Source organism: Ochotona princeps, chromosome 9, assembly GCF_030435755.1.
Source record: "Ochotona princeps isolate mOchPri1 chromosome 9, mOchPri1.hap1, whole genome shotgun sequence".
In the NCBI taxonomy this organism is placed as follows: Eukaryota; Metazoa; Chordata; class Mammalia; order Lagomorpha; family Ochotonidae; genus Ochotona; species Ochotona princeps.
In genome coordinates, this window is record NC_080840.1 from 69,064,236 (window position 1) to 69,088,747 (window position 24,512).

Sequence of the window (24,512 nt, forward strand, 5' to 3'; positions counted from 1 at the left end):
ATGCCCACCCCATGATACACCTGTTTTTCATCCTTTGAAGAGGTTTCTTTACATAAGACTCAGCAATCATAAAAATGTGATGTAATTAATCTAAAAATGCATTACATGACATCAAATGTACTACAAAAATAGTTTGTGTTATATTTTACAAGGGAATATTAGGATATCTGGCTTATACTCTAGCTGGATTTAGAAATCTAAGTACCACCATGGTTTATTTATATTTCTTATGGTTTAAAGATGAGATTTAATTCATCTTGTTGTAATAAATATTTGATCATTCCTTTCTCTATTCCTCATCGCTTGTCTATCTTTCCTCTTACCTTCTTTACATATCAGATATATATGTTTTCTGTTAGATACTTAACACTGTGCAAAGTCCTGGAAACAAGTTAGATTCCATAGAAGCTCTGCAGCGAAGTATCCAGGCATGAAAAGGAAAACAGCTTTACTTTTTTTCTACGGAAGATGTTCGATGTAATCTGTGTTGTCTTGCTAATCTGATATATTTATCAGACACAGGCACCATCACTTTTAGGTGATATCTATTTTTTGATAGAAATTTGTTATTTATATCAAAGCAAGCACAAACTCACAAAATTATTTTTAAGGTAATGTTATAAACTTGTAGTTTTGGCTATGAATTTTCATGAGATTGTATGTGCGTATGTATATGTGCATGTTTTCCCAATAATGGTTTTCGTACTTTAAATTCTTTAAAATCAGTTCTGCCTAAAAGTTTAAGAGCTGCTTTTAATCCTTTACATTCAAATCACTATTGGTTGGAGAATAAGATGCTGGACTCTATGCTTGCAATGAAAGAATCCTGATTGAATTTGAACTGTAATACTGTAACAAAGTGGAGGAATCCACCATGGGGAGAGGGTATGGGGAGGGGTTGGGGGAATCCCAGAGCCTATGAGACAGTGTCATATAATACAATGTAATCAATAAAAAAATCACTATTGGTAGTGTGTAATGTTGTAAAACATTTTCCTTTCTTTTCTGAAGACCATAATTGCTCTACAGGCTGTGGCTGTGGAGTAATGTAAAATAATGCTGGGCATTCTTTTCTTTTTCAGGAAAGACATTGCCTTATAATATGTTCAGTGTCATTTCATTAAAGCAGGAAGTTTGTGGGGTTTATTTTATGTCAGATTCTTGTATCCAGCAAAAGGAAAATTCGCTATTAAAGAAAAGTTGCCATTATTTGTCCTGATTCTATTTCACTAAAGTTTCATGCGGTTGCCTTTATTCCAGGGACATTTGTACCCCCAATTGTCAACTTTGATTTATGAAGCTTGTTACTCTCTAAATGTTTAATTGAGTTAGTGGTTATAGCTGGCTCATAAACCCTGCATAAAACCCTTCAGTAGTAAACTAATTAGCCACTGCACCTGCCCTTTAAATAATTAACATTGCTCATTACTAACAATTAATGTTAGAGTTATTAAAAGTTACATTGCTTTTCAATTGTCTAAAACAGGGGCTTTCAAACTTCTTGGACTTCAATTCAGGGGAAAATGTACCTTTTACTGGCCAATAAAGGATACACACACATGCAGACTTCCCTACCCCCACGCACTCTACACAGCTCTATCCTCCATCAGACACCTTTGATATTTTCAATTCTAGTCTTTTCTTCCCATTTTCACTTAAAATGTGCTGACCTACTGAAGAAATGTCACTGCTTATGAGCGAGTTGTGTGGTGAGATGTATGGTTGAAAAAAAGAATAGTGGGTTAAGAAAATTCACACGTTGAAGCAAAAAGTTAAAAGAATCAGTAAAAAATATTCTTCCAAATTAAAACTTACTTGTTTCCTTCACCATTATATACCCACTTGGTGGAACCAATTCCTTGATAGTTTGAAGCCCAGTAATAAATACAAGCATTAATGTGAAGAATAAACAGCAAGTATCCAGTTGTTCGAATGACTCTGTTGGTGAGATTAAATACAAAGTAAGGATTCATGTTGTTTCTGGAATATAGCCTATTTTAACATTTTCTTTTTCTTGAAGTCTCCATTGGACTCCCTTGCTGCAAATTCGTTAACTGTTGCCTCTCATTAACCTGGCAGAAAGTGATGATGTCATTGCATGCTTTTAAATTGCAGCGTGTTGACTGGGACTGACAGAAAGAAGAGAGAGACAGAGAGATAGTGAGAGAGAGAGAGAGAGAGAGAGAGAGAGAGAGATCTTTCTTTTCACAGATGGCATGAGTCAGCTTTCTGAAAGGTATGCCTCAAGGGTCCTTGCTCCATTTTGAGCCCTATAAACTAAGTCATGCTGATTAAACTGCATTTCTGTGTGGAGCTCATGGGACTTCATGCAATAATGAACTGTGACTGGTGATGTCTGTGCCAGGGAAGGTCAGAAGAGCAAGTGAATGAAATTCAGATTAGGAATAATTGGCATGATAGAGATGTAAAATCGACTTGTGAAAGGGCATGTTTGTCTCCTCTCATTTTGAATGAAGAATTTTGTAAGTCTTTCTTTTAGCACAGCTTTCTTCTCATTTAACTCAAAATATCTAACTCTGCTTTCATGTGTCCCCATGCTTCACCTAGTACAAATCTGAAATTACCCCTTTTCCTTGAATGGAGTGGTCAAATATCTATCAGTTGCAACCTAAAATGTCCTCTCTATGCCCAAGGATGCTCAGGATACTTTACCTGTAGATATATGCTTTGTCCATTATAGACTCTAGGTGATGATTAAACTCAAAAAATGAGGTGTACTACATGGAAAAGAAGCAAAAGAAATCCAAAAGTGCGTTAGTCTTACATGCATCTCTTTAAATTAAACTATATAATATATATATTTTTATTGAAAATAATTTTAGGGCTTGGAAACGCCTTTGCACTAGTGTTGGTGACTCGGAGATGCCAGAGGTCCCAGTGAGGCAGGGGGGCTGGGGTGAAGGGACCCGCAGACCTCGCTTCCTGAGAGAGCCTCTGGCTTTCTGAGGATCGCGATCCCGCTCATGCCCCTCCCCCGGCGGAATTTCCAGCAACCGGAGTGGTGAGAGTGCCTGACGCTCCAGGCCCAAGCCTTTTGTGGGACCTGGCTTGGAAGCGCCTTTGCACTAGCGCTGGCGACTTGGAGGTGCCCAGGGTACCAGTGAGGCAGGGGCAGCTAGGGTAAAGGGCCCCTCAGATCTCACTTCCTGAGAGAGTCACACAGAGCCCAATCCTACTCAGTGCCCCTCCCCCCCAAGCGGAATTCTCTGAAACTGAAACTGTGAGAACCTGATACTCCAATTAGCATAGGGGCTGGACCAAATGTGCCTATATTTCCTCCCAGCAGCACAGCACCTGGGGTGTGGCTTGGCTCAGGCTCTCTGCAGGATACCACTTGGAGGCCCCACAGTGCCTCAGCACCTGGGTTTTGCATCAGGTCAGGGCAGCACTGTTCCGTACCTGAGGGACCTGAGGTGGCACATGATAGCAGGATCGTTCTTGGAGGCTCCTCAGTGCACTGGTGCTTGGATTTTGAGTCAGGGCAGGGCAGTGCGGAACGGCACCTGAAAGCTCCTAAGTAGTAATAGCACCTGAAGTCCCCACTAGCATAGGGGACAAGTGGACTGTGCCAGGGAACCCCTTGGAGGCACCTGCATATGCAATGGGTAGGCTCCCAGGGTGCAGGCAATCACAGGGGCTGGACAGAGCCTCTTGAAATTGCAGCTGCGCTAGCATCAGCAATGTGCAGACGCCCAGGGCCCAATTGAGCATAGGGGCTGGTCGGAGTGCGCCTTAATCCATCACGATGGCGGGGGCGCCAGGGAACAGAATCCCCAGCAGAGACTGTAGAGTAAAACAGTAGTGGTGGTGGGGCGGAGGCCTTAACAGGCGATGGTCCCGACACCTATAGATAGAGACCCTGGTGGCCTGATGCATACTCCCTCACAGACCTGAGGGTTGCTGGGGGTCTTCCACATCCGCCCAGACCAGAGACACAGAGTCTTGAAGCTACAAAGTGCTGCTACAACACCCAACTCCTGAAGACACACAGGATGACGCCATCGCCAACAGACCTTAGAAAAACCCAGCTACAGAGGGTTATATACATCCAGGGGTTAACAAAGCTACCCTACCCCCCACCCTTGCCAAATGCCCCCAGTAGAACTCAGGAAATTCTCTTCTGTATGCAAACCTAATAGCAGTAGCAGATTCACACCTACTCCAGACTACTGCACTGAGACCAGAAACTGTGGATAAACAAATCAGAGAACACAATGGGAAGAGGTATCAGAAAAAGTAATGATCCAGACGAGAGAGCCAACACCCCACCAAAAAAAGACCAAAAGCCAATATCTATTTCGGAGATGCGAGATGAAGACATGTAAGTTCTACCAAACAAGGAATTAAAAAAATAATGATAAAATTCACCAGAGACAATGAGAAGAACTGGAGAAGACTTCAAGGAATTCAAGAACCATGTAGTCACAGAAATACAACAAGTCAAAAGCAAAATCCTTGACTTAGAACACAAAGTTGAGAGTCCAACCAACAGAATATATACAGCAGAAGAGAGGAACTCTGAAACTGAAGACATGCAGAATGAAGGTACCAAGCTCATTAAACAGCTGGAGACAAGTCTGAACAAAGCCAACAAGACCATACAGGAATTAAAAGACAACCTCAGAAAATCGAATATCAGGATTATAGGCCTTCCCAAAGGAGCAGAAAGAGTCAGGAATGCAAATGGTGCTCAACGAAATTATACAGGAAAACTTCGAAAACACTTGGAACACAAACCCAGCCCAAATCCAGAACAGACAGAGAACTCCCAACAGACACGACCCAAAGAGGTCCTCACCCAGGCCATGGTGCTCAAGTTCCACTCCAACGAATACAAAGAAAGAATCCTGAGACAAGTACGAAGCAGAGAAAAGATCACATACAGGGGAAAACCAATCAGGATCACTGCTGAATTCTCTGAAGAGACCCTACAAGCAAGGAGAGAATGGACAAAGATCTTACAAATCCTGAAACAGAACAACTGTCAACCAAGAATAATGTACCCAGCAAAGGTCTCATTTGTATTTGAGAATGAAATCAGATACTTCCATAGCAAAGAGAAACTAGAAGAATATGCCACCACAAAACCAGCTCTACAAAATCTCCTTAGAAATGTGCTAAATCCAGAAGAAAAGGAGGATACCATAAACAAAGATAGCAGACAGGAAGGTCTCCCCACTGAAGTTCACATAAGGAGGGGCAATCACACAGATACCAACTCCACAAAAACACACACGCATGGCAGGGCAAAATCACAACCTCTCAAAATTAGCTCTTAATACAAATGGCCTAAACTCACCAATCAGAAGACATAGATTAACGGAATGGATCATCAAACAGGCCCTAATCATCTGTTGCCTGCAAGAGACACATCTAACCAGAAAAGATGCTAAGAAACTGAAAGTGAAGGTATGGAAGAAAGATATTTCATGCCAATGGACGAGAAAAAAAAAGGTTGGGATAGCTGTCGTAATTTCAGATGATACAGACTGCAATGTGACAAACATCAAAAGGGACAGGGAAGGACAATTTATATTGGTGAAAAGAATTATCCATCAGGAAGTAATTGCCACTGTGAACATCTATGCACCAAATTCAAACGTGTCTAGCTACATGAAGCAATTACTTACAGATTTAAGGGGAGACATAGATACAGATACAATAATTGTAGGTGACCTCAACAACCCATTAACGCCAATAGACAGATCAACAAAACAAAAACTCAATAAAGAAACAACAAAGCTCACACAAACAATAGAACAATTGGACTTGATAGACATTTATAGAACTTTTTATCCTAAAGCCACAGATTATACATTTTTTTCAGCAGTACATGGCACCTTCTCCAGGATAGAACACATGATAGGACATAAAGCAAATCTAAATAACTTCAAAAAGATTGGAATCATACCATGTACTCTCTCAGACCACCATGGAATGAAACTAGAAATCAAAAATTCAAAATACCCTAGGAAATATAGACACTCTTGGAGTTTGAACAATATGCTATTAGATGAACAATGGGTCAGAGAAGAAATTAAAGACGAGATCAGAAAATTTATGGAAACCAATGAAAACTCAGATACAACAGCCCAAAACTTGTGGGACACCGCCAAAGCAGTGTTATGTGGTAAGCTTATTGCAATTGGAGCTCATGTCAAGGCCCAACAAAGGTGCCAAATACAGGAATTAAGCACACACCTGCAAGAATTGGAAAAGCAGCAGCAGATGGGCCCCACACACAATGGGAAACAAGAAATCATCAAAACAAGGGAGGAGATAAACCAAATAGAAATCAAAAAAACTATACACAAAATCAACGAATCAAAAAGCTGATGTTTTGAGAAGATAAACAAAATAGACACCCCACTGGCCCGACTGACAAAGAAAAAACAAGAGAAAGCGAGAATTAACAGCATCAAAGATGAAAAAGGCAACATAACAACAGACTTGCAACCATTAAGAAAATAATTAGAAATTACTACAAAGAACTCTACTCCAACAAATCAGAAGACCACCAAGAAATGGAAAAGTTTTTAGACTCCCACCACCTACCTAAACTTAGCCCAGAGACAACAAAAGACCTGAACAAACCCATAACCAAAGCAGAGATTAAATCAGTGATTAAAGATCTCCCAGCAAAGAAAAGCCCAGGCCCAGATGGCTTCACTACAGAATTCTACAAAACATTCTGAACAGAACTAACCCCAATCCTCTACAAACTCTTCAAAACAATAGAAAAGGAAGCAACCCTTCCAAAGTCATTCTATGAAACCAACATCACCTTAATCCCAAAGCCGGATAGAGAACCAATAGAGAAGGAAAACTACAGACCTATCTCTCTGATGAACATTGATGCTAAGATTCTCAACAAAATCCTAGCCAACTGAATTCAAAAAAACATCAGACAGATCATTCATCCGGATCAAGTAGGATTCATCCCTGGAAGGCAGGGATGGTTCAACATAAGGAAATCCATAAATGTGATACACCACATCCAAAAACTGAAAAACAAGAATCACATAATAGTATCAATAGACTCAGAAAAAGCTTTTGACAAAATGCAACACCACTTTATGCTAAAAACCCTAACCAAGATACGCATAGATGGAACAATCCACAACATAATCAAAGCAGTATATGAAAAACCCAATGCCAGCATCATACTGAATGGAGAAAAACTGGATCCTTTTCCACTGAGATCTGGAACAAGACAAAGGATGCCCACCATCGCCACTGTTACTCAACATAGTCCTATAGGTACTCGCAGAGCACATAAGACAAGAAAAGAAATTAATGGAATTCAAATGGGAAATGAAGAAGTCAAGCTTTCACTATTCGCAGATGACATGATCCTTTACATAGAAGAGCCAAGAGACTCAATACAGAGGCTGCTAGAACTTAAACGAGAGTTGGGTAGAATGACAGGGTACAAAGTAAATGAACAAAAATCAACAGCCATAGTATATGCAAACATCCCCAAGATGGAAAAAGATCTAACCAGCAAGGTATCATTCAAAATAACTGAAAAAAGTATTAAGTATCTAGGCATAAGTCTAACTAAAAAATGCAGGAGACCTTTTTGAAGAAAACTACAAACTACTTAAAAAAGAAATTGAACAAGACCTGAAAAGATGGAGCAACATCCCATGTTCCTGGATAGGTAAAATCAATATCATTAAAATATCTATACTACCAAAAGCAATATATGCATTCAACGCAATCCCAATCAAATTGCCCAAAACATTCTTCATGGAAATGGAAACAATGATACAAAGGTTCATGTGGAAACACAAAAAACCATGAATAGCTAGAACCACCCTGAAGAATAGGAAGTTAACAGGTGGAATCACAGTTCTGGACCTCTGGACATACTATAGGGCGGTGGTTACCAAAACAGCCTGGTACTGGCACAGAGATAGAGAGGAGGATCAATGGAGCAGAATAGAAACAACAGATGGAAACCCACACAGATACAGTCAATTAATCTTTGACAAAAAGACAAACAACAATCCAGACAAATGGGAAGGTCTCTTCAATAAATGCTGTTGGGACAACTGGTTAATAGCCTGCAGAAACAAAAAGATAGATCCACATCTTTCACCATACACTAAGATCAAATCTAAATGGATAAAAGACCTAAACCTACATCCAGAAACCCTCAAACTTTTGGAAGAAAATGTTGGAAATACCCTGCAAGATCTAGGGGTAAGTCCTGACTTCCTAAAAAGGACACCAAAAGCAATAGAAATCAAGACCAGAATAAACGAATGGGACCTCATCAAACTAAGAAGCTTCTGTACAGCAAGGCAAACAATCAACAAAGTGAAAAAGCAACCCACAGAATGGGAGAAGATCTTTGTGTATTACATAGGTGATAGGGGGCTAATCTCCATAACATCCAAGGATCTCCAAAACAACCAAAATACCAAAACAAACAAGCCAGTCCAGAAATGGGCACGGGAAATGGGCAGACATTTCCCAAAGGAACAAACCCAAATGGCAAACAAACACATGAAAAAATGCTCAAGTTCCCTGGCAATAAGGGAAATCCAAATTAAGACATCAATGAGGTACCACCTAACGCCAGTAAGATTGGCCCACATACAGGGAAACACCAACAACACTTGTTGGCGAGGTTGCAGGGAAAAGGGAACCCTACTTCACTGCTGGTGGGGCTGCAGGCTGGTACAGCCTCTATGGAAATCAGTATGGAGAACACTCAAACAGTTGAAAATCAGCATACCATATGATCCAGCAATAGCACTCCTAGGAATATATCCAAAATACCTGTTACACAAGAAACCAACATGTACCTCTATGTTCGTAGCAGCACAATCAGTAATTGCAAAAACACGGAAGCTACCGAAATGCCCATCAGCAGAAGAACGGATAAGAAAGCTATGGTTCATCTACTCCATGGAATCCTACTCAGCTATTAAAAAAAAACAAAATGCAGTTCTTTGTGGCCAAATGGGCCAAACTGGAAACCATAATGCTAAGGGAAATGAGCCAATCCCAAAAGGTTAAATACCACATGTTTGCCTTAATTTAAGATGAAATGATGTCAATCCAAAAAATAGTACCTGTATATTGTAATATTATTTCAACCTCAAACAGCCTGTATCTAATTCAATAAGATAATGTGATGTAATCTATGAATCAACAATCAATGTGAGTCAGACTGCTTATGATCTACATCAAAGAACTGTAAATTCTAATATACTTTTAATACCTCTGTTATTCCATAATGGAGCAGGAGAGCAGAGAAATCTTCCATCTCCCTAGAATGTGTGAGGTAGACATGAAATACAACCTTCCAGGATAATAACTGGTAACTCATAGACAACAGACTCGAATCAGCATTAGACAATAGTTAAACTACAAAGACATACAGGGGGAATAAAGAGCGATCCTGACAACCTCCTAACAGGAGGTCATATGCATGGAGCTGGGGGGGGGGTGCCCAGAGTGGAGCAGGTGGACAGGAGGAGGCTTGTATCCCAACCCTGCAGACTCCTGGATCCTCACCAAGGACAATCAGTATGAGCACTGAGGACTATATTCCAACTACCAAGGAGACCACGGGGAATTGGAATACGCTCAGAGGCCGAGAACTCTGAAGTTATCCACTCCCACTTGAATCTTTTACATGGGATTGAAGAAGTCCAAATCCTGCCTTGCAGGATCCAAGGGCATCAGAACAACAGCCAAGAGCCCTGAGCATTCTGCAGAAACAGAAGAACAGTAAACTTCCTTCAGGACTAGGGAGGGGAGCTCTTTCTGGTCCTCGCTTGTTGCCAACCTCGGGTCCACACCCTTTGTGGCAATGACCATCAGGATCGCTCTGGAAACCCCTCAAAACAAACAAATAACCAACCAACCAACCAAAGAAACAATCTAGAATAGATAGACAGAGAACAACAAGGAAAGCCTAGAATCAGACAGGAAATGGTCAGTGTGGATTCACTTATATCTTACTAGGTGGGACACAAAGATTAGTTACTCCTCACTAGGGCATTGAAGATTTCTCTGCACACTCCTCCTAAAACTGTTCTGCAATTAAACTGTTGACATATGTCTTGTTAGAGTTATAAGCCAGTCTAGACTTTCCGAAAAAAAAAAAAAAAAGCCAGGTTCAGCAAAATTATGCTTCAATGGTATAAACTGCTAAATACTAAAATGAAAAATAGACACGAGACAGCTGAATACTAATCTATAGCCATTTAAATGTGTATAGAACCCAGTTGTATATAAACTAAAACTGAAATGTCAATGAAGTAGTCACAGGATGTGGTTAAGAACTTGCATTTTTTTAACATATTGGTTACTCAATACAATGTCAACTAATTCCATAACGTTATAAATTGTTGCTGATGTCATGTTGGGACTTTTAATTGATCAAGATGATACTCTGCCAGCTCTACCTTCAGACCAGAGATGGTCTTCCGATGAAGCCGTTGATTTTATCTGGACAGTGAGATGCTGGACTCTATGCTTGGTATACGCTTACAATGAAAGAATCTCAACTGAACTTGAACTGTGGCAACGCAGCAAGGTGGAGGAATCCACCATAGGGGAAGGGTTTGGGGAGGGGAGGGGGGAATCCCAATTAAAAAAAACTAATTTTATTCATTTTTTTGATAAGGAGACAAGTTTCTGTTTTATGGTGTTTTCCTCTGCAAACCATTTTACTGCTCTTGCTTTTTTATTTCTACCTTCTAGTTATCCCCTTATTTGTGATGTTGTAGAAAATCAATGTTAAGAAATCATTGCCTTCTTCTTTTTACAAGCATATATATAGATGTTTATTTCTTAATACTAAAATCTCATTTGCCTTAAACCATTAGGAACAGAGGAAAAGTATAATAGACTGCGGTCATAAATAGGTGTTAAGTCCATTGCGTAATATTCCTCAATTATTAAGTTAGTTGCAATGAATGTGTATTTGTTTCAACAGAATGTAAAATCCAGCAAATGTTTTCATGTGTACTTTCACAACAGTGAGATGCTCTGAGAAATGCAATGCTAGATGATTTCCATGTGAAATATCATATAGTACTTCCACAAATTGAGATAGCAAGGGTTACTACACAGCCAAGCTTTTTTTATAGCCACCTTTGTATTTGTGATCTATTTGTGATTGAAATACTGTTCTGCTACACACGATTATATTAGCAATTGCTAGCTATTTTTGACACTTTAAGAAAGATGTCGTGAGTTAATGCTCATTTAATCCAGACTTGGTATTTTCTTCATGGATTTCAATTGCTTACTTGTACTTTTATCCTCAATCTTGTTGGCTTCATTTCCTTGTCGTCCCACATCTGCTTGTATTTCTACAGACAGCATGACATAAAAGTGAGAGCGTGAAATCCAGAGCCCAAGGTCAGTTCTAGCCACACCACTGACCTTGGAAAAGTCTCTGCATTTTTACACCTTGACTGCCTTCTATGTAAAAGGGACAGCAGAACATGGCTCCTGCAAGTGTCCTGTGTGTATATGAGTGATTACACTTTAACATAATCACAGGGTTTTACATATAGAAAGAATCTTAATGATACTTCATAAATATCATTCAGTGTAAATATCACTGTTTTAGTACATTTGAGATTAAAAGTAAGATATGCAAGAGTGATGATTAATTACATAGGAAGGGGCCCGGCGGCGTGGCCTAGCGGCTAAAGTCCTTGCCTTGAAAGCCCCGGGATCCCATATGGGCACCAGTTCTCATCCCGGCAGCTCCACTTCCCATCCAGCTCCCTGCTTGTGGCCTGGGAAAGCAGTTGAGGACGGCCCAGTGCATTGGGACCCTGCACCTGCGTGGGAGACCCGGAAGAGGTTCCTGGTTCCCGGCATCGGATTGGCGTGCACCGGCCTGTTGCGGCTCACTTGGGGAGTGAAACATCGGACGGAAGATCTTCCTCTCTGTCTCTAAAAAATCTTTAAAAAAATTGCATAGGAAAAAGAGAAATATGCACAAATATTTATTTTTCCAGAATTTTTGAGTAGCAAAGATTGTCCCTCGTTCAGATTATGGTTATTTAAATTTGTGGTGGTCTATATAATGTGCTCTTTTTTTTTTTATTATTATTGGAAAGCCGGATATACAGAGAGGAGGAGGAGAGACAGAGAGGAAGATCTTCCGTCCGATGTTTCACTCCCCAAGTGAGCCGCAACGGGCCGGTGCGCGCCAATCCGAAGCCGGGAACCAGGAACCTCTTCCGGGTCTCCCACGCAGGTGCAGTGTCCCAATGCACTGGGCCGTCCTCGACTGCTTTCCCAGGCCACAAATAGGGAGCTGGATGGGAAGTGGAGCTGCCGGGATTAGAACTGGCGCCCACATGGGATCCCGGGCTTTCAAGGCGAGGACTTTAGCCGCTAGGCCACGCCACCGGGCCCTATAATGTGCTCTTGATGGGCGTTTGCATAAAGGCATGCTTTAAAATTTAATTTGTGCTCACTCAAAAGAAAATTCATAATCCTAATTTTCTTTCTCATTTATAATGTAGTGAGAGCTGATAAATACTTACCATGGAGAATTGTACACTACAGTGACACCCTTACAAGTAAGTGATCTGACTGGATTATGAGGCTGTCAAGAGAAGTTCAAGTTGACTTTCAGCATCTCTATTTTAAGAAAGCCAGTAGATATATAAGGCTTTAGATATCTTTGATATACAGGAACTACACATAAGGAGTTGACATAAATTTTAATTATAGTGCTTCCAGTGCAATCCACAATAGCAAGACATGGAAACAACCCAGCTGCCCACTGAAAGTGGGATGGATAAAGACACTGGTACTGAAATACTACTCAGCCGTTAAAAAGAATGAAACTGTACCATTTATAACAAAATGGTTCCAACTAGAGGCAATTATGCCCAGTGAAATAACTCAATCTCAAAATGACAAATATTGTATATTCTCTCTGATATAAGGCAGACTTTATATAAAATGCAAGATCAATACATACATAAATATGCATATACATATATTCATCCAGAGAAATGTATAATGGAGACTAGCATACTGGGAAGTGAAGACACATGACAGTATGCCTCTTTCCTCCCAAATTAGTGGAGGACTCCCAAGGAAACTTTGAAATATACCTTGACAATAGGATACTAGACTATTTACCATTGTCTATACCTATCATTCCACGGTACACTAGTTACCAGAATGATGGATTTGTGACTGTTGTTCAAGAAGGAAAACCGTGGTAGTGGTTTGGAGGAGGAAATCCCTGTGCCAAAGAACTGTACCATAAAAAAATTAGAATGTTTTCAAACTGATTCGCATCTGTATTTCTAAAAGCTGGTTATTTCTGGGCAAATGCTGTCTCAAATTTCCACGAGATCAGAAATCCGATGAGGGCAACAGCTTACCCTCTAGGCTTCCTTAAATGTTGTGTTCTGCCTCAATGTATACTTCCACCGGACTTAAGAGTCATACTGGAAGTTTCTAGAGTGGTTGTGGGAGTGTGGAAATATGGAGGTAGGACCCTTGGAAAAATTGTGAGCACCAAAGGAAAGCTGTTGCAGGCTAAGGCTGATCTGTTATAACAAAGAATTTGGAATCAGAGAAGTGTGAGAAATGTGTGATATATTCCAGATACTTCCATTTGTCAGCAGTGTGAATAGACAGAACTTTTTCACCAAGAAGTTTTTTTTTTTTCATCATGTGCCTTATCTCTAAAATGCACTTTTTGGCAGGAATCATTGACATGAGGAGTATAAAGCTACCCAAGGTGTGTAGCCCCAAGTGTGTATTCAGCAAATTACAGCTATTAAGGTGCTTATTGCTCTCAGTATATGCCATGTCCCCAGGTTGTGCTGGCTTGTTTTTCCAAGTGGCAGAATATTCACCTTTAATTGAGTATATGGTACAGCCTTTGTGTTACTTAAAGAAGGTTGCCCTTGAAAATGCTAGTTATCATTACTTGAAGATGTATATGAAATTTTATGTTCTGACATCCTCTAATTCTTTTTTGGTAGCCAGTGCACCCATGGGCTATAAAATATTCATGTCTGGGAATCTTTTTGAAAAGATAATATATTCAAATAGTTCAAAATAAAAAACTAGTACTCTTACTCGTCCTACCATCTATAGTTTCTTTCCCAGCTCTGGTAAGCCACATTTAGTAGTTCAAAACTATGTTTGCTTCTCAGTGTTTGTGAAAATCCAGCATAACTGAATGTTTTCCCCTTTTATAAGATAACATTATTAATAAGCTGTCCTGTAAATAGCTTTTTTCTTTGTTTTAAATTAGCAATTTTTCTTAGGAGTCTTTCCACACCAGTACCTTAAATAGTTCCTCTTTATTCCTTTTTAAAGGTACACAGTATTCTATTATGTAGATGACTCTCAATATACTTAACCCTTTATCTCTTGTACGTGTTAATTAGATCTAAGTGTGTATGCAACTTCATGATATAAAGCTATACGTACATTTTCTAGGAGTACTGACTTTTAGATGAGTGAGACAACCAAGAGATCCACCTAATTATTATTTTTACAGTGTATATGCAAAGCATTCAGTAAAGTGTAAAAAAGAACAAATGGAAAAAATTATAAAATAATGATTTTAATGATGGTTACTTCAAAAGAGTATAAAAATTTGTATTTTAGATTATAAAAATTTGTATTTTAGATTCTTGTTGTTATGAGAAACAACAAGAAATGACTTCTATGAGTATTGGCAATAGTGTTCCTTCATTCCTTTTAGATAATCCACAGAATTGATAAGATGGAAAAGCAGACAGTTTGGGAGAATATTAGGAACACCAAATAGGTTCAAGGTATCAAAATTGCTTTAAAATTTCCATTATTGTAATGTAAAATAGATTAAATACAGTTATCTTACCTTTAGCATCCTGTTTGTTCTAAGTATTGGATTAAATCCAAAGAAGAGGTAGAAAATGTCAAATGGTATTACTGACGCGACATCCAACTGTTGGAGAACATATTCACAGTTAGGTGGTGTTTGCATGCTTTCTTGGGCATGGATGAATTTACAATTTGACAGACTTTTACACCATTGTGTTAAAAGTGGAGGCTAGAATTCTGTTGAAAGCATATATCATATACTCCTTCACTGATGTTTAAAATGGAATTTAAATTTTGTCACTTACTCATTATGTTCTCCCCATATGCTGGATTGCCCATGTGTACATACAAGGGCATGATTAAGGATCAAAAACTTCACATCTGTCATTGTCCCACAACATTTCATGGGAATGAATGTTGTCACATAAGAATGTGACTTGCTTCTACATATTTATAGATGACACTTAATGTCAAAATAGTAATAGACTATGTTACAAAATTATTTGTCAAAAAATGGAATTACTGTAAAATTATTTGTCAGTTACCTACCTGAAATTTTGTAGAACTCCTATAGTGTCTCTTTAGCTCATTTGAATCCACCTGAAATATATTTTGGTTAAATTTAGTCAGTTTCTCCCATTATTTTCTCACTTAAAAAATTAATTATAATAGCTCTTCCAAGCCTTATCTTTAAATATGCACCTTCCTCTCACACTGGGAAAAAAAAAATCTTTCTTAGCTTTTCTTTGGTTTTTGGTATGGCCTGTTTGTCAGCCGTGCTCCGTAAGAGTCACTTGCATTGCTTTAGTCCTTCCCTTATGTTTATCTTCAACCAATGGCAATTTAATCACGATTGGCTTATTCCCATTTCTCTCATTGCACCAACATTAACAGTACAAAGGCCACTAATGACCTCTTAATAATCACACCCAAGAAGGTGTACCACTTTTAATACTGCTATGACACTTATTGTACATTGAAATAATACATAGATTTCTCATATGATCTGTGTAAAATTGATCTACTCAATTAAATAGCAATCTGGGGGAATAGGCTGATTCTGTTTAGAAACTGTATATAACTAATACCTGGAATGTATTAGAGTTCAGTAAATATTTGTGAGTAATTATAAGTATCTCAGATATAAATAAACCTTTCCGAAACATTTGATACTTGTGTAATTTGTCTTTGAATTTTCTGCTGCTAAATAAGCTGTAATACTGTGCTTTGTTTTTGTAAAGATTTATTTATTTACACTTATTTATTTTATTGGAAAGTCAGATATACAGAGAGGAGAAGAGACTGAGAGGAAGACCTTCTGTCCACTGGTTCACTCTCCAAGTGGCTGCAATGGCCAGAGCTGAGCTGTTTATATTAGCAGTGTTACAAATAATGTGATAAACTGCAGCAAAATCATATAGATCCTTTAAAACTTATATTGAAGAGACAGAGGTCTATTTTAAGTACTATGCTATTAAATTAGTTTATTACTTTCCATCCCTAACCTAGGAAGAATGTAAATGGTACCAACATATACTAGATTAAATGAACGTATCATCCAGCTATTTAAACATTTCCTGTTTTAGCAAACAAAATAAATTTATCATCATTAACATTACAGGCATCAGTACACTCCTGGGTAACAATTAGTCACTTAATTTAAATATGTCAGCTAATCTAAGTCTCCCTCTGTCTTTAAACATTCCTCATTGTGTGGGCAACTCTTCTTTAGGGAAGGGTTATTTTAGTAAGGATATGCTAAATGCACCTAAATCTTTGTCCTATGGATTTTAAAAATATACTCTACTCAGGTATCAGCGTATTTATTCCTTATTCACCTCTCTTGCTAAACAGATTATTGATTTTACATAGAATAAAAAGGATAAGTTGTAACACCTAAAACCTATAATGCAGCTTAAAAAATTATTTAAGGAATGAAAATCTTTGAACCAAGATTTGTGCTCATATACTTTCATAAAAATAATGCAGTCTTTTCTGAGTTCCTAGCTTAGAGAGTATTCCTGCTTTCAAAGACCTATTATCAAGTAAGAAAGAGAATATACAGATAGGGACAAGAGAGAAATTCTAAAGTTGTGGACATCCATTTAATTCATTTGAGAATTTACTGTGCCTCTAGGTGTTGATACTGCCTCATGAAGTTTTCACAATTGGTTAATAACATAGGTGCTATTTTTTCATTTTATGGATAAAGGAGGTTCACATAATAAGATATTTTGCAAATTTATCTTATGATAACAGTTCTGCAGGATCAAGAATTTCCCCTCACCTTTCCCCAAAACCCCTCTCCCTCACTGATTTTCTCTATATTATTACAATAGCATAATCTTTCAAAAACAGTCACAAATTCATCATTCTGCTATTTAAGTGTGTCATGATATTTTAAGTTTAGACACTCCAGAAAGTCCAGCATCCTATGGTTAAGCTGTATTTAACAGTTCCTTTGGGAGTCCATCTTTGACTTGGGAGCAGAGATGCCTAGTGCACTGCATCTTCACTTCTCAGTGTGACAATTTCCCTTAGACAGTTACTCTGGTTGAGTTTACCTAAATATCTATTTGTTTTGTATTTTACACGAAGGTTGCCTTATGTCAGATAGAACATATGGTATTTGTCCTTTAGGGATTGGCTTATTTTACTGAGCATAGTCATCTCTAGTTGGGACCATTTTGTTGCAAATGATAGAATTTTAGTAATTTTAATGGCTGAGTAGTATTTAATATAGTAGGCTAGTACAGAGACTATGTAAGTCAGCATGGAGAGTGCTAAAAGAACTGAAAATTAATCTGCTATATGACCCAGTTATCTTCCTTCTGGGAATGTATCCAAGGGAAATAAAATGTGCATATGAGAAAGTGACTTTTTTTTTTAAAGATTTTATTATTATTAGAAAGCCGGATATACAGAGAGGAGGAGAGACAGAGAGGAAGATCTTCCATCGGATGTTTCACTCCCCAAGTGAGCCGCAACGGGCCAGTGCGCACCGATCCGAAGCCGGGAACCGGAAACCTCTTCCGGGTCTCCCATACAGGTGCAGTGTCCCAATGCATTGGGCCGTCCTCGACTGCTTTCCCAGGCCACAAGCAGTGAGCTGGATGGGAAGTGGAGCTGCCGGGATTAGAACCGGCGCCCATATGGGATCCCGGGGCGTTCAAGGCAAGGACTTTAGCCGCTAGGCCACGCTGCCGGGCCCGAGAGAAAGTGACTTGTAATCCTGTATTTATAGCAGCACAATCCACAATAGTAAAGACATGGAAACAACACATGTGCCCATCAAAAACGAGTGGATAAATAAACTGTGGCATATCTGCTCAATGTTCATGTAATATTAACGGATATCTGAACTGGAATTTGATCCTGACCATTTGTTTTGTTTTGTTTTGTTTTGTTTTTAGATTAATTTATTTATGTTGAAAATCAGAGAGAGAGAAAGGGAGATACTGACCAGTAGCTAGGAGCTTCATCTGGGTCTCCTATGTGTCTGACAGGACCCCAAATGCCTGTATTCTACTGCTTTCCTAGGCTATTAGCAGGGAGCAGTCTTGGGAACAGCAGGGACACAAACCTTCGTTCCTATGGGATGCTGGCACCACAAAGCAGTGTCTTTAACCCTATACTACAATGTTGTGAACTGTTTCTTTTATATCATCATTAGCTTAGCCATTATTTAATAAAATTAACTCACAGAAATGTGAGTGAAGTGTATGGGCCACAGAGTAAACAGTAGTTAGTTTTCTTTAGGTCCATTTACAGACACCAGTAGAGCAGATTAAGGGCCAAAAGCAGTTAACCATGCAGGGAAGCTTAAGTGATATTGTCACTAGAGAGCACTGAGCGTTTCATGGGTATTTGCAGCATTTGGGTTTAGCAAAGAGTTTTGGATGTGAGCATTTTATATTTGAATAATCACATGGTTTTTTTCCAGTACATTTTCTTCTTTTAGGAAATTACAGAGTGGTTTGTTTTTCTACTGACCATGGGCTCGAAACTCTGTCCTCCGTTCAGCATCACTTTCAGCAGACAGCTTTGCTGGTCTGGGCTGTGGACAGCCCGGAAGCAATCCTGATTTTCTCAGGTGGGGCTGTTGTGTGTTCCCTTTTTCCAAGTGTTAAACCAGCATTTCCACTCTCCAACTTTGGTGCAGGAAAAATTAAATAAATGAACATATAAAGCAGGTAAGTATATTTCTTGGCAAGTGTAGGTGTTGAATAAATGTATGTTACTAAGTAAATGAATAATTGGATGCTATACAGCAAATGTAGGAACAATCATGAAATGCTGTGAGACCTTCATATTGAGCATTCAATGTGCATAGTTAGGACAAAATGTAATCAAATTTCAAAGGCTAAAACTAACCACTCTACGTGAAAGAAACCATTAAACTTCCTTTGAACAAACAAAGCAATTAGTTCCTGCTCTATATTTGTAGTTTGTGATAATGCATTTTAAATAGAGCCCATTGAATGAGTTTTTATTGGTTATTTTTCTTGATTTTTACACTCCATTGTGAGCAAAGGCCTCTCAGAAAATTGGAAATAAAAGTCTGCCCTTACTTATTTTGTCATTTTCCATTTGTCAAACATTGATTTTCTCCCCTCTTGTGCATCTAATGGAGGTTGAAATTAGTGCTCCTTTTTGTGTGTTGTTTACTGCTTATTGGTGCACCATCATCATCATTCATCAGGTTGCCAGTGAGCTCTGGGCATGGTGCTGGTGAGTTAACGAATGCTCTGAAGTCCACATGAATAGCATTTTGAATAGGATTTTGCTACAGTTACGGCTCTTGATTTTATTTTTTGCTAGCAAGAATCTCAAATATAGAGGTCATTCTTCAGAAAAAAACGTACATATTTTTTAAAAGACAGAAATAACTGCACCTACTACTTTCAGCTTTGGAATAGTTTAAGATCAAAAATAATTTTCAAAAGAAAACCTTTAGAAGATTAAAAGATTTATCTTTCTCTTCACCCTAAGGTTCTGGGTGCTCAGTCTGCTCTTCTGACATTGGAACACATGTTCTGTTTCCTTCATGGGACTTGAAGAGGATGTTATGGTGGACATCTATCAGAAAGGATGCCTTCCTTTAATTGGCTAAGTGAATAGGGGCGGGTGGGTGCTATAAGGCTAGAATATGAGCTTGTGCAAACATATTTTTCTGTTTCTTTGATTGGATTGATTCTGGAATTCCAATATTTAAGAATAAATTCAAGAGAAGATATTTTCTCCTAGGGTCAGGAATGCTATTTCTGAGGTGGCTTACTGCATGTGATCATGGGAAATGAGTTGTAATAAATTAAGATGGTGAAGAATGAAAAGATAGGCCCATATATACCATATTAATTAAAGAATAACACAAAGTGGAACAGAGCAGTGTGGGTGGGTTTCCATGTACCATGATTTGCACATATCTACAAGGTGCACAGCTTCTTCTCTGTGGTGTGGGTCTGTTGATGGAGATGCCAGTGACACTCTGATCCCTCCTTCTCCTTTAGTTAATTTCAATAGTGTTTTGTAGTTGTGGAAATCTGCTCTGTCGAATATGGTGGTCACTGGCACAGATGGTGGTTGATGTACAGGTAGGGTGGCTAAAAGATCTGAATTTTTAATGCTATTTCAATGTAGTAAAATTCGACTAGATAATGTGCTTAGTGACCACCATATTGGACAGCTGCGCAAATATACAAGGGTTGAAGGAGTGATAGTGACTGTCTTATCAAAATGTCCAGGTCTAAAACTTTGAACTTCATGCCTGTGCTATGTGCAGACACTGTGCTGATTCTGACCACATGAGGATCAATGAGGTCTAGTCTGTGTCCCAGCAAAACTGGCAGTTTTCTAAGAAAGTTGAGTAGCTTTTAGCAAAACAACAGCTGTCTTTGAAAAAGTTGAGGAGTGGGTACTTAAGATACTGCTAGGGATGCTGGCATCCTGTACCAGAGTACCTGGGTTCAAATCCTGGCTCCACCTCTAATTCCAGCTTCCTGCCAATGCATTTCCTAAGAGGCAGTGGATGATGGCCAAAGTGGTTGGATCTACCACCCTCCAGGAATAATTTTCTGGCTCCTGGCTTCAGCTAGGCCAACATTGGCTCTTGTGGGCCTTTGGGAGGGAAAGTAACACACAAATAATCTCACATTCTCTTTTGTTCTTAACTAAGTATAAATTTAAAAATGTTTATGTAATTTACAGAGTGTAATAAGACAAAAAACCGTTGCTTCACAGACTATATGAGGCTTGTTTATTAGAGGAATAGATATTGTTCTTTCTCAATACATTAAGAACAATTTTAGTAAATGTATGTATGACTTCAGCATTTGAAATTTGTATCCTAAATATTATCATATTCTGAAAAAGCTGGCAACTTGAAATAGCTTGATTTTGGAGGGAAAGCCTGCATTTGAATTCTGGCTTTGTTACTTTCCAGTTTCATTCATTGAGCAGAACATCCATCTTTCTCAAACTGATTTCCTTATCTGCAATGGGACTAGTCAGTCTTCACTGAAGCCTTACAGTGAGGCCTTATAGATAAATTAATTGGAACAATGATAGTTAACATTTCCTACTGAGTCTTTCTGCACCTGACACACCTTTAGGCCCTGCTTTCTCTGAATCAGTGCATTTCATCTCTCTTTGCACTGTGAAGGTACCTTGTCATTCCCATGGTAAAGATAAAGGAACCAAGGCAGAAAGCGATGCGTGTTTGCTGGCACAAAGTGGCCACCAAGCCATTGTTCTGGTGTTACTGCATTATCATGGTTATTGTTACTAATGTCTTCCTGTGATCAAAATCACACCTATTGGAGGCAACTGATCAAGCATTAAATCAAACAATACTAATACAAATTTACCTTTGTATCCAATTAACATTCATTGGTAAGTTTCTGCTTTTTCAGAATTTTACTTACTATTATTTCTCCGCCTTTCACAAACTGGAGTCTGGGTTGGATTAGTGTCATGTCACAAAGGTAGATGAGATCGCACAGGATGTCTGTAATGAGCCAGTACCCTATGTTGTCCGGTGTTTGATAAGGAAAGAACAGGCGCAGTGGTATAAGCCAGCAGTTCCAGTTATAGGCCAGGGTGACTAGCAAGAGCCACAGGAGGTAGAGTCGATCTAGGAAGACAATAACTGGAGTTATCCAAACCACGTGGTATAAACATGGAAAGAATTAACTTGTTTAGTTTGACAAAGTTGATGTGCTACCCTCTGGGGGGAAGCAATTTGTGTTAATTAGTACTAATTAACACCACCAATAATCAACACTAATTAAGTAGTACTAATTAATACTGATTATTGTGACTACCAATTATTCAGCACCCTTCTGTTTTTAGAGCTGGACATGCTGCATTGTACAAAGGCTGTGAAGTGATCTTAACTCTTGAACAGTGGTCCCCTGCTTGCCTGTCTCCCGGACACTCACTCGGAGTCTGTCCCCAACTTGCACTTCAAGGGATGAACTCAGAATAGTGATTCAGATTCATGATCTGTGGCCCAGGGTCTTGGTGAGAACCAGCACCCCCTAAGTTTAAACTACCGGTTGAATAGTACCTATATAAGGACCTCTGCTTCTTGTGTCTTATGGAAAAAATATGCATGGATTTTAAATCTCCTTTTGCACCTAATCTATTTTCTTGAAAAATATGGAAAAAAGAAGTACGGATTTTCCTATTGTGCCTAAATAATTTTTTACCTTTTGGTCTCATTTTCCATGAGTTTGTGAAGCCCCCTTACATTTGTATCAAGAAAGGGGAAACCCAAGAGGTTGAGGGGTCCCTGCTCAGGCATCTGGAGCCCTCAGTAGTGAAGCTGCAGGGCACCCAAGGCAGCAAGGAGAAGGCCACATCCTGCTCTGGGGATGTAACCCTGAGGATGCGGAAGGAGCATTATCCCCTGGGATGGTCCAGCTTCCTTCATGTGTTTTCTGTCTATTGCCCAGGAGGCTATAAGAGAGGAATTGTTCAGAGTAGTCAAAAATGTGAAGTCATGAAGACTAACATTTTTTTTCTTTCACAATCAGTGTAACCATTAAAGAGTACTTTGGGACCTTCTCTTTAAAGGTAATTAGGCACAGGATAGGCCCTGGAATATCTTCTTAATATAGGTGGGAATATTTTGTATCTTTTCTTTATTGGAGAAATACAAATGAATCTATGCAGACTATATAGTTTAAATTCAGATTTATACTTGGTCTCAGAGTAGCAGATGGAGAAAGCAGAAATCATTCATGACTTAAGGCCCAGGGTCCTAGCGACAGCCAGCCTGCCCTTAAGAGTAGACCACATGTCGAACAGTACCTGTGTATGAATCGATGCTTCTTGGAAGTCTAATTTGCTTTAGGCACTCTGTCAGAGACATTTTCTGAAATTTGTAGCACAACTTTCCATTGTAATGCTCGTTGCTAAGCTTAGCATCACTCTCTTGTGTTGCTGCTGTAGCCGTGGATTTTGCTTTTTCTAAAAAAAAAAAAAAAAGAAAGAAAAGAAAAAGAAAAAGAAAAAGAAGAAACCCTTTAAGGAAGTTAGCATAAGTTAGCTTGATAAATAAAAGGCTTGGGTTTCTGGAAGTCAGAATGGTTGAGAATCTTCTCTCAGGCAGGTGAAACGAAACTCTTGTATAAATCAGCAACATTTATTGCGCTATATGTATATCAAAACATCATGTTGTGCACATTAAATAACAATAAGAAAATAAGACAAAATTAAACAGTGATGCTTAGTATCCAGATAATGAAAACACTGGAAACTAAAAGACACTCATGAAGAGGAGATCTAAAGCTCTCTAATACCGTGTCACAAAAGTGTTACTAAGAGGGACAGGCACAGTGCAGACAGTCCGGTGGCATAATCCCAACGGGACGGGAGGCCCTTGGTGGCCTGCAGCAGCACCCTCTGGGAACTTGGTGGTGTGGACTTACATTTGGCTTAGGGGATGGCAAGGGGGCGGGGGGGGGGGGGGACAGGGGACAAGCAGAGACCTGAGGTTTTGTGTCCAGGTGAGGAAAGAATTTTGAGGGTCTTCCACAGTGTAAGTAGGAATAGGGAACTGGTAATGTGAAGCTGGGCCATGACACTAACCAGTACGTGAGTGAATTAGGTCTGGGGGCAGAATCTGTGGGGGAGCATCTGTACTCATTTGGGTGGAGTAATAATCTCCATTGGCATGCACAAGATCTGTGGCTGGGAACAGGCCTAGTTGGGGAGCTAAGGGAATGCCCTGCCTGGGTTTGGATTCCCTCTGGTGAGCACGAGAGCCCAAAAGTGGGTAGCGGGCTGGACAGGACATGGCTGTAGTCTCCCTTGGCGGGTGTTATTGGGCACTGGTTCTAGGGAACACCAGATGGGGGTAGCCTCCAACACCCACTGATAATTGTGAGAGCCAGGGTGGGTGTAGAATGGGCTGGGCTAGGTCTCATCTTTCACTGAACCACATGAGGGCTGTGTCTGCATGTGGACTTGGTGTGGCTGGGCTGCAACACCCAACAGTAAGAACCAGATTGGGTATGGGCCGATTGGGTGAGGACGCTGTTCCTGCCAGAATAAAAGGTGGACAAAGTCAATCTGGACCAAGGATCCACTGATGTGTGTGTAAGATCTGCCACAGGGAGGTGACCTGATAGAGGAGTTTGGGAAATTCCTTTGTCAGA

The 24,512-nt window shown here is 39.4% G+C and overlaps 1 protein-coding gene across 1 annotated transcript in view; it reads right to left on the reverse strand.

Annotated features, from left to right (window-relative positions):
* The window catches only part of CNGB3 (cyclic nucleotide gated channel subunit beta 3), a 164,389-nt gene that overhangs the window by 60,346 nt on the left and 79,531 nt on the right, over positions 1 to 24,512 (reverse strand). Inside the window, exons 4-9 of the mRNA XM_058668413.1 lie at positions 23,164 to 23,316; positions 21,774 to 21,982; positions 15,400 to 15,450; positions 14,888 to 14,974; positions 2,674 to 2,738; positions 1,816 to 1,938 (exon numbers count right to left, since the gene is read on the reverse strand). Coding sequence (XP_058524396.1) covers positions 1,816 to 1,938; positions 2,674 to 2,738; positions 14,888 to 14,974; positions 15,400 to 15,450; positions 21,774 to 21,982; positions 23,164 to 23,316 — 688 coding nt within the window. The remainder of the gene's footprint in view (positions 1 to 1,815; positions 1,939 to 2,673; positions 2,739 to 14,887; positions 14,975 to 15,399; positions 15,451 to 21,773; positions 21,983 to 23,163; positions 23,317 to 24,512) is intronic.